This window comes from Drosophila obscura, unplaced genomic scaffold (genome assembly GCF_018151105.1).
Source record: "Drosophila obscura isolate BZ-5 IFL unplaced genomic scaffold, ASM1815110v1 contig_1, whole genome shotgun sequence".
In the NCBI taxonomy this organism is placed as follows: domain Eukaryota; kingdom Metazoa; phylum Arthropoda; class Insecta; order Diptera; family Drosophilidae; genus Drosophila; species Drosophila obscura.
Window position 1 is genome coordinate 4,115,009 of NW_024542679.1, and position 11,227 is coordinate 4,126,235.

The 11,227-nt window shown below is 44.7% G+C and overlaps 1 protein-coding gene across 1 annotated transcript; it reads right to left on the reverse strand.

Annotated features, from left to right (window-relative positions):
• Positions 1-280: 280 nt before the first annotated feature.
• On the reverse strand, positions 281-1,961 carry LOC111071600 (odorant receptor 65a-like). The gene is made up of 5 exons (XM_022363028.2): positions 1,807-1,961; positions 1,560-1,737; positions 972-1,498; positions 553-916; positions 281-490 (listed from the first exon to the last, which is right to left on the reverse strand). Exons 1-5 carry the CDS (start codon positions 1,959-1,961, stop codon positions 437-439), a joined length of 1,278 nt encoding a protein of 425 aa, XP_022218720.2. The 3' UTR covers positions 281-436.
• Positions 1,962-11,227: the final 9,266 nt, after the last annotated feature.

Consider the following 11,227-nt stretch of genomic DNA (forward strand, 5'->3'; position numbering starts at 1 on the left):
GGACAAAATATACTACTACGAGCAACTCAAAATGTTCCAATGTTTAGAATATAGAGAATAGAGAGCCAACTAATTATGCGGAAACACACAAACAAATATTGTATATCCACAATCCATAGTTTTCGCTAACTAAAAAATTCATTAAATTGTGCAGAAATAATTTAGGCACACAAAAACAAAAACCACACAAAAAACAAAACAATGCAAATAAAAATAAAACCTAAAAAAAAAATATAAATACAATCATAATTTCATTTGTTTTAATTTAAAAGGAGGCGTAAATCAATTCCACAGGGGTTAAGGCAAACATTTTATGAAAAAGAAATCACTTTGGAAGTTGTATACATAAACCATTTTCCAGCAGAAATAAATCTATTTGTAGGCAAATCAAGTGATATATTGATATATTTAGAGTGGAAAGATTAAAATTTTCCATCTAATCCAATGTGTTCAACAAGAGCGTGAGAAGCACATAGCACTGATGCAGTATCTGAAAGGATAGTCATGGGATGATGGGATACAGTTTTCCGCCGTCATATGCGAACCACTCACAGCCATGTAGTTGATCAAATTGAATTCCGGAAAGGGGCTAGCTCTCATTATCAATGGCTGCTGGGAACGCGCAATTATAAAGCGTATATCCTGATGGATTCCATTGGAGCCAACATTCGGTTCGTACGCCTCGTAGGCAGCCATGGCCACCTCCATCGACTCCTGGGACATCAAATCTCCGAATTTCGACCACAGCGAGAGGTGTCCTAGGGCCAGAATCATCAGTACCATAAACTCGGCTGCCACCTTGGGATCGTGCCTGGCCATCATGGCCTCAAACACGGAGAGGGAGACCAGCATAAAGTTGACAATCATTTGCATGATGAGGGGTCCATGGAACAGCTGATTGCAGCGATCCACAATACTGCAATTAAATTGTGCTATGAATGGTAGACGACTCCTTCCTCGCAAGTGCTTACAGAATGATACTCTGATGATTCCTGATCAGACGCTTGAGCTCCCATCGCAGGCCATCCTCGTGTCCATCGCTTGTGCAATGCTGTGGGAGATGTCGCAGCTCCACACACAGGACACTCAACGCAGTCGTCACCTGGGAGTAGAGGCACACGGACAGGCCCTCGGTGGCCACGAGCCAAATGTTAGCAAACACAATGCTGAAAGTCTGCGACATGTAGATGATGAAATGTGCAATCGGATGTTTGGATGGGTCGTGCAACTCGAACGGAAAGGCCACATGAAAGGGCAGTGTCTGGTCTGCCCAGAGGGGCGTACTTATCAGGAGAATGATAAATATGACTACGGCAAAGGTCCAAACAAAATCCAATGCCATTAGTAATAGAAAATGCCGACGCTTAGTCGCTCGATTAATAGCAGTGCCCGGACCCTTGACCTCCGCATGATGATCCTGCTCCAGGGCATCGATTATTTCGTCCACTTCATCCGCATACAGACTGAAGAAAACCATCTTGAATATTATGAAAAACATCTGAAAGAAAAAGGATATTCCGTAGGAAACACACGACATGCACTTTGTCACTCGCCCAGACCCCAATCAAAAAGGCCAGATCACGACCCATTTCGACAACATTGTCCAGAGATTCGTCCAGCAATCCATAGATCATCGACAAGTACATGATAGAAAGCTGCCCAAAGAGGAACACATGCCACGCCCTGCGAAGTGGCAGCAGTGCATGCTCCTCCGTATTCATGTAGAGCCCCAGAGCCCTGCAAATGGTGAGCCGGGTAAGTTTTTATACATATATTCAAATTCACTTAATCCCCAAAATGACGGACTTCATCTGATCCCGAGCATAGTACGTTGTGGTATGTTTGTTCACCATTTCCGGATTATTCAGTAGTGTACGGGCCTCGAGAAACCCTCCGATTAAACGTATCCAATAGCCTTTTAGGCCCAAATTGTTATTGCGGTCTCTTCGGACTTCGAACATTTTGCCTGAGCGGATTGAATAGATACTGAATGTGGCCCCCGCAACATTGTTGGATTTTATTATATATATATTTTATTATTACTACATATATTATACAGACACAACTTTTAATGCCCTCTCAAGGGGTATAATACCTTTATTTAGCTTGATAGTTTACACGTTTTTCCATCTATTAGAACTTTTCTTACTATAAATAATATAGCTGCCATGGATATGATCAATAGAGGAATATTAACACACACATATACCATAAGAAAAATAGCTTATAGGATAAGTATTTATTTTATTTATATTTTATTAATATTTCATTTTTATTTTTTATTATTTATTTAATTAATATTTAGCTTAAAACTGATTAAAAAAACCTTAGATAAAATCGTTTTTTCCAAAGATAATACTGCTGCTTCTGTGAGGGTATCTGAAGTGTCTGCAGCTCGACTTTCCTTTTTTTCGTAATTGTAGGACGAGAATTTCACAGCTGCTTGCCTAATGACTCCGAATGAATCCCTTTACTTTGCTCTCTTTACTCGCTAGTAATTGTTCTTCCAATTGCAGATACAAAAGTAAAGTCTCTATTGGAAATGCAAACCACTTAAAATGCCAAAGCTTTCCACAATGCAATTTATCTGCTTCTACACACCACAGCCAACCCCGATGAACCCACCCTACCCAATCGAACATTAATAATCCTCTGTAATATATATAAAAATGAAAAACGATTTAATTTCGTTTTCATAAGAGAGCTACAACGAAAAGTGAAAGTCCTGAGGCGGAGCACAGAGAGTGCTCCTCGAAGCATTCGCATTGTTAAAAAATAATCAGAGAAAAATGCAGCAGGCACAGCGAGCGGCACTGCAACTGGAACTGGAACTGAAGGAGAGGCTAAAATATTTAGGTTGTTCGGTCAAGAAAGAAGTAAGGAATATTTATGCCATTTATGACACGAAAGGCCCTCCGAACGTGCCCCAGAGATTGCAGCATTTTTGCATATTTGCAGCACGAAGCGACGAAGCGGTGAAGCGGTGGCGAGCGAAACCAAATGAAATGCAGAAAATCCACTCAAAGGAGATAAAGCCAAAGGGGACTGGGGATTGGGGCACCGTTGAGCAGCCTCGTCGCAGATTGGGGCACCTTTCAAGAGACGGTCCATCCGTTTGTCCGTTCGTCTGCCCCAATCGAAAGCGAAAGATTTCATGCCCGATATGAACATATGGTCATATGGATCGTCGTTGAGGACAGGACTCGTACTGCTGCTGCTGCTCCTCCGTTGTGGCTGTCGTCGCTTTGTCTGTGGTCTGTGGGTGGCAGCGGGCGAAGTTCCATTTGCATATTGGAACGATTGAAATGCCCAGACGGACGGACAGACAGCAGCAGCAGACAATTGTTTGTGTGTGTGTGTGTGTGTGTGTGTGTAGGACAGCGACTGAACCGAAAGAAAGATCTCCCGCGTCTGACAAAAAGTGAGATCCATGGGGCTTTCCTTGGAGGTAGCGAAAATGTCATGCGGTTTTATGACTTCATTAGCGACAGCCAAGAGTCGAAGAGAGGAATTTAATGGACCCTCCAAAGGCAAGCCAAGCCAGGCCAGGCCTCCTCTTGCTGCTGCTGCTGCTGCTCCTCCTCCTGGCTCGAGTTTTATGTGCTGCGGTTGACAAACAAATTTGAGGGACATTTTCGTGTCTCCCTGGCACTCGCCGGCCCGCTCTGCTGATGAGAAGGAAATGAAAGTTAGCCACCAGAAGAATGGTGTAAAGTGTGGAGGGGGGATTGGGATGTAAAACTAATCAGAGGAGAGCCTGGTGCCACGGCCAGCAATCTGGACCTCATGTCACGAGCTACCAGACGCGACAACAACATCAGATGATGATGATGATGATGCTGTGCATATGAGGTTGCCTAATAATGAAGTCGTGCATGGCATTTGTCCTCAACGGTTCGATGATTAAGAGCCTGCCTGCTGCCTTCTGCCTGCCTGCTGGACTGCTTTTGCCTGAATGTCTGACACCTTTTCGCTGTTCGTCGGAATTGGCGCATGTCAGCAAATTGGTAGCCAAAAGTGCTGCGGCTGTGGTGGTGGGGGGGTGCTGTGCCTTCTGGCTAACTGGGTCGATGATCGGTAGGTTGCACCCAACCCCTCCCCTGGCATGCTCTGCGGCAAAGCAGGAATCAGTGCAAGAAGTGAAGATGTCATTATGCGATAGAATTAATTGCAGCTTGCATTAATCTGCAGCTCAAATGCTTCATAATTTTTCGTTTGCATCTCAGAAGTTTCACTTTGAGGCGTGGCCTTTGAATAACTCTCCTTTTGGCCCCACACGAGAGAGTGAAGTGAGTGAAGTAGATATTATGCTGGAGATAATAAACCATACAAATAACTGCAGCAACATCTTTGCCATGCCTGGGGCCTGGTGCCTGACGCTGACATCCCTGACTTTTGCTTTGGCGATAATGTCGTCGGTCTTGGCCTCTCTGTGTTGAATGTCGACAGGCGGCGGGCGAATCATCAGCAGCCTATCGACAGAGTGCAGCATTCCCCTTGCAACTCCTAGGCATAAGCATTATAATCATCATCAGCATCATCATTATCATCATCGTTGAAGCTGCATGCAAGCGAACAAAATCCAACTACTGCGCATGAATGAATCACGTTGGGAGTTGCAAGTTGCAGTCCGCAACTTCGGGGCTAACGAGATCGCTGCTCAGATGCAAACTTCATCTCATGCCAAACGTCTAGCGAAAGTCGCGACAAAACAGTAAAAAAAAAAAAAAAAGAAGAAACAAAAAACTCTCTCAATCCTGCAAGATACCCACAGATTTTCCCCCCCTACAATCTTATAGCCATGTAGTCGTCGTCGTCGTCTTTGGAGCTGTGTAGCCATAATGATGAATTAGGCTGCTGTCATGTCATGACAAAGGCGCGCTGCATGCAATTTAGATGGCCATGCCATGCCGTGACATGCCGTGCCACGGGGAGTGGTAAGGTAAAGTGGTAAAAGCAGTCGTCAGTCGTTCATCTAACTAAATGCAATGCAATGTCTATGGCCATGGCCATACTCGGTCGTTGTGCATATTCCAAACGTAAGTAGGAAGTGAAGTCTTAAATGAGCCACAAATATAAGCCGCAGACGTCTGTCTGCCACGTCTGACAAATCGCTTTTGTCCTCTCTCTCTCTCTCTCTGGGCAGGATTCACTTCGCCAGAGCCAGTGACACTTTGTGCAGTGTGCTGCATGCAAATGAATCTCTTGGATTTTTGGCTTTTGGTTATATTTTTGTTGTTGTTGGCCTAATCCGTTGGCGTTTTTGCTAATTAATTGACGGGACGGAACTTGTCGCTGGCAATTAGTTGAGCATCGACCAGAGATGACATGTTATGGCCAATGTTATGATCGTGTTCCCCCCCACAAATGAAGTTATTCAGAATGTTACGGCGAATGGATGTTGTAGACCTCCGAAGACCTTTCAGGCGCTCGCCCCCCTAGCGGCGAAGGTTAATTGCCAACAATAAGATTCAATCAAGCTAATGACGGTGCAACAGCAGCAGCAGTAACAGAAACCAGGCTGACTGGCAGACTGGCTGGCTGGCTGCCAACGATCCACGATCCTCTCCCCACACAAATGCAATTTATGAGTGGCCTGAAACGGCAGATCGGTGGAGCTGCTGCCTGCCCGCTCGACTACTGCCGGCGCGACCTTTCGGGGTCGCATGCATAAAATTCAGCCTCGTTCTCCACACAAAAACAGAAAGAAAAAAACTTTCTTTTCTTTAAATCGATATAATTTCGAACAGAAGGGGGCCTGAAAGGTAGATTTAATGCAGCTATCGATTGTAATTGAAATGGATTATAAAATTGTTCAGAAGCCAAAGAAGCAAAAGTGCAAAGTGCAGCCAAAAAGTGCATCTAAATATGCGCATATCAATCTTTAGATTTTGGCTTATATCTAGTTCAGAAATAAACCAAGAAAAGAGTGAGCCGAGCCCTAGGGCACAGCATACCCTGGCTTTAAGCAGCTGAAGGAATAGTTTGCTCAGCTCAGAGGTCAGCACGCATTAGCAAGCGGGTGAGGGGGGTAATTGTCTATTAATATGAGAACACGTAATGCTTTTGCCTTTTGCAATTTCTTGGCGAGAATTTCACAGCTGCTGCTGTGCTTTGGGAAACACAAAAAAAAAAAGGGAGGAAGAAAAAAGTTTCTTTTCGAAATGGCATTGGCCATTGGCAATTATTTCCGAATGGAATCGGAATACCTTGCCACTTAGGGATCGAAGTTGCGAACGAGGCAAACGATTATCAGGCGGTGGCAGTGGCAGTTGCAGTCACATGTGCAACATTTCCTTCATTGTCTGTTGGCCCGTTTTGTTTTTTTTTTTTTTGCTGTTGTATTTTGTTTGCTGTTTTCGTTCTAGTTTGCATCCAGCAGTTTGCATTGGCATTGAAAGGCAAATTTGCACACTTCTCCTCTGTCTCTCTCTCTCTCTCTCTGTCTCAGTATGTGTGTGTGTGTGTGCTGCCTCTGTTGGAGGCATGCAACATTGTTTGCACTTTTCTTTCGTTATCGTGCGTTTTGCTTGCTTTTCGCTCGCTCCATTTACGGTAGGCCGAAATGCATTTTACAGTTTTACCTTTTTGCAAATCTCTAACGGCCTGCCAAACCAACAAAATATTGCCCAGTCCAAATTTGGTAGCAGCCCCCCAGTGGTACCCAGTACCCAGTAACTGCCTCCGCAGAGATAGAGCGAGAAAGAGAGAGAGAGAGCGCGAGGCTGTTCCCCAATGAGCGTTGGTTCTTTTCTGCTTTGAGGGAGTCTAGAACCGTCTTTGCTGCTATGACTTTTGACTTTTACCATTGCATCGATGCAACACACACACATACATCACCCGCACACGGCCACAACATGGCGACGGGTGTAGGGGGGGAGGAGACGACTTATTAATCTGGATAGCATTTAGCAAGGAGGACTTGTCGCTGCATATTTGGCGATTGGGCTCTGACATCGATGCTTAGAGTGGATGCGGAGTGCAACGGATTAGAGAAACAGAGTGCAGCTTGTCTGCTGCTTGTCCGGTGAATGTCGTTCGCTTCATTAAGGCCGCAAGCAAGCAAACAAACGTTGCAACAATCAGTGGAGAGACAGCAGACAGACCAGGCAGACAGACAGACAGACAACTCTGCCAATTTCCATCAAAAGTAGTTGTTTCATATACCCTGTAATTGTCGCAACAAAGGGGTGTATATGATCATGGGTAGAACAATTTTGAATCCTTTTGCAAGTCTCCAGAGAAGAATTAACTAAAGGGCAGGATTAAAGCAACACCATAATAAAATAAAGTCACTTCTTTGACACTCATCAGAGCATATAGGCTGAGCGAATCCTTTATCCGCACACAAGAAACCTTCGGCCCCGCATTTAGGTATTTCTTTTTCGGCTAAAACCAAACGTAGATCGATATTGAGGCTAGCGTTTGAGTTAAGGCAACACAAGCAAAACGTCAAAGCTGAAGCCACCGTTTATAGCTTTCGCTTTGAGCAAGATTTCAGTTCAAAGTACCAGGCAAAAGGCTGCAGATAGAGGCACAGGCTACAGGTACAGGTAGCACTACAATTTGCGCGCTTGTCAAGTGTACGACAACATTACGCGCAATTGTTCAATGTCAACGCAGCATTTGATGAGCATGAAATGCCACTGCCTTTTGCCCAGTCCCAGACCCAGACCCAGTCCCAGGACTTGGATTGCCGCAACGGATGGTTGGATGGTTGGCTGTTCGGATGGATTGCCTCATGTCATGGCTTGTGTTCCTCATTCTCCTCTGATGCTGGGTGCTGCTAGTGCTTTGTTTCCTACTCATTCATTGTTTCTGGAAGAGCCCCAGAAGAGGCCGCCGCCGCCTCCGTTGGTCCGTCACAAGGCGGCACACTAGCAATGGCATTGGGGGCTACAATTCCCATGTGCTGCCATGTTCTGTGTGATAACGAAGTCAGCAGTAGCAGCAGAAGCAGCAGCAGCAACAGTTGCATGCTTCAAGTGCAGCACCATTGTCGCCGCGAGCAGAGGCAGAGAGCAGACCGGATCGGATCGGATCGGATCAGAGTGAAGTTCTCTCCTCTGTACTAGGCATTCGATGTTTTTCCGCCTGTCCTCCTGCGGCCGGCCTCCATGACAACGATTGACAATCAAAAATGTGCACCGTATGAACTCAATTAAGGTCTCGCCCCTGGCCAGGGGAATACTCATGGAATATGTAGTGGAATACTCCACTAAAGATACAGATATTTATAGCAGATACTCGCATGAAATTGAAGTGCAGATAACCCCTGGAGATAATGGGATCAAAACTGTTTGGCAATTTTCACTCAAATTATTATTTGCATTTTGCAGCCCATAAATACTCCTATTCCCCAGCCACGCCCTGCAGTTATTACTGCCTTTATTACAATTGATAATAGGATCCGTGGATCAGTCAGTCAATTGGATGCCTGTAGCTTTCGGCTACCCTTTTTGCGGTTGCATAAATCTTTGAGAGCCGCTCATTTGGAGTGATTTTGTCGGCTTAATAAATGCAACAAAATGTTGAATGTTGAATCTAAAGCATTTTTATGTCGTATAATTAATCACAATTATATATTTCCCTCTCCTGTGTCTGTCTCTATGGTTTACCCGAGTAAATGGCCCGGGACAATGGCCAACAAAGCGAAACGACTTTGACTTTGGTGTGGCCTCAAGAGGAGGCGCCACGGGGGGTGCTTCTGCTGGCCCGATCGAGAGGAATCCACCAAGCGGCGCACTAAAATTTTATGACTCTATTATGAGAGTGGCGGTCATTCCTGCCACACACTGTACCAACCAGCTTCAGCTTCAGTTTTGGCTCCATTGTGCGCGAGCCTCTGCTATTGTTCTAGAGATGGGGCTCTCTCCCCTCTTGCCAAAGATTTCAGCATACAGATTATGCAACACACACACACATGCTAACACGCATACAGGCATGTGCCCATGGCCAATGTAATTTATAACTGAACAAAAAATATCTGAGATAAAAAAAAAAACAAAACAACAAAAAATAGAAGAATAATATATGAATTTCAATGAGAATTCGACTAAAGTATACCCTTTAAGTGTGGAATTTTCAGAGGAAATCGCCTCATAAAATATATGGCAACTCTGTCAGCAGAAATGGCAACACGCTGAATACCCTATGAACACCTCATTTGACTTATTCTGGGTTTAACAATAGTCCGATTGTAAAAAAAATTGAGAATTAACGTGAATAATTTCATAAAAATTACTCGATCTTTAAAATCTTCAAAAAATTCGGTTTCCATCAGGTTATATTTTATACGGATCAAAAAATACTACCCTTATCCATCCCATAGCTCCTGCAGTTCAAGCATACATATAAACCTTATGGGATCAACCAAAAATAAAACATCTTACAGGAAATACCTCATAGGAAATACTGCTCCGGCTTGCTATGCCTCTCTGCTTACTCTCCTTTTACAGGGTATTGAAGCCGTACAAGAAAAAGCAACAACGTACATATATTGCACACAAATTTGCGTCGCCTTGCGGTCTTTTCGAAAGAGAGAGGATGCAAGAGCATTGCGCCTTTCCACAATGGTTATGGCTGCTCTGCTCTGACCCTCACATGTGCTAACTTCCTGGCCGCCTAACCCGCTCCACCCCGCCCCCTCTGTGGCATGTGTCTCCTACTGCCACGCCCAGCGTCTAACAGGGGCAGCAGCAGCAGCAGCTTCGCCGTTGTCGTCGCGCAACAATAAACTGCATTCCTGGGATATTAATCACAGCACCAGCACAGCACATAGCGCTCCCTCTCGACAAACTCGACACTCCACACTCGAGACCAATCCACGCTTATGAATAACTCTTGACTCCAGGCCACTTGCTGCATGGCTCCATGGCTGGATATACATGGCTCCATGCCTCCATCCATCCATCCATCCATTACCTGTGTGTTGTGCCAAAGTTGAGGCCAAGAGGTGAGAGACCCTAATGAAAGTCGTCTATCGATGGAGAGCAGACTGGGGTAGACATGTCTCCGTTTGTCACTTGTTTTATATTTTTGTTGTTTGGCCAGGATATACATATCATGGCCGCAGCATCTCTGCGGCATACGACAAAAACATAATCCACTTCCACGAATGTTGAATATTTATTAGCCCCGGCCCCTGTCCCTGTCCCTTGTTGCTGCCCCACGTATTGTGATTCGATTCAAGTAAAAACCGCTAAGCAAATGCAGCTCGCGTTCGATCGATTGATAATGGCAGGGGAACAACGGGAGAACCTGGTTTCCACAGGGAACAACAACAAAACACTCGATTCGCCACAGGCACAACAACAGCAACAGCAACACACACACTCACACACACACATACGAGTAACTGGCGAGAGACATGCAAAATAAGCACCGATCCGGGGTCTGAAGCTGGTGCTGTGGCAGGGACCTTACCTATGCCTATACCTATCTATATATGTATGTATGTATATGTATACCTCAAGCCCCTCACCGAAACACAATTAATATTTATGACCTTCACTGGCTGATATATTTGCCTGGGCGCACACACGTAAATGGTGCGATTTATCATTCAAGCAGCGCCGCATTTTCAGGGGTTCCAGCGGATTCAGTTGGATTCAGGGACCAGGAAGGTATACACAGATATAGCCACAAGGATAATAGAACTGTTAACATGAGAATAAACTTGGAATAAAATGCAATAGAGATTCTATCTGTATCTGTATGTGTACCCTATACCCTTTTCGGTTCGTAATTTCGTTCTTTCGGTTAATTTCCATAAAATTGCCCATTTTGATGCGAGTATTTTCTTTTCTTTTGTTTTGTTTTTAATGAATTCAAATGTCACTAATTAGCTGCCTAATAAAAAGAAAACGCAGAGCCATGTCAAAAACCGAAGCCAAGCAGCAGCCTGTCCTCTGCCCATCATTCCAACCCCCACCATCGAGTTCCCTCACTCCACCATTTCAATCCACTGTTGTGGCAAGCAACAGCAGCAGCCGCCTCGCCTCACCTGGGGCGGTTAATTAAGTCAACTCCCGTTTGGAGGAACAACAGCCAAGAGCCAACAGCCACCTGAACACCACCAAAACAGCTAAGAACTACAATATGAATGCCTGACTACGGGGATTCGAAGTGATGATACCCATTGTACATTTAATGGAATGTGGCATATAGTTTACAAAAATTTTAAATTATTGAAGAAATAAACATACTTTGCATACCCCTCTTCTAG

Excerpts from the sequence above, each read along its gene's own strand:
- LOC111071600 (XM_022363028.2), bottom strand. The coding sequence starts at position 1,961 with ATGTTCGAAGTCCGAAGAGACCGCAATAACAATTTGGGCCTAAAAGGC. Across the intron at positions 1,738-1,806 it reads TATGCTCGGGATCAGATGAA|GGCTCTGGGGCTCTACATGA; the intron begins GTCCGTCATTTT and ends CACCATTTGCAG. Across the intron at positions 917-971 it reads AATCATCAGAGTATCATTCT|TATTGTGGATCGCTGCAATC; the intron begins GTAAGCACTTGC and ends ATTTAATTGCAG.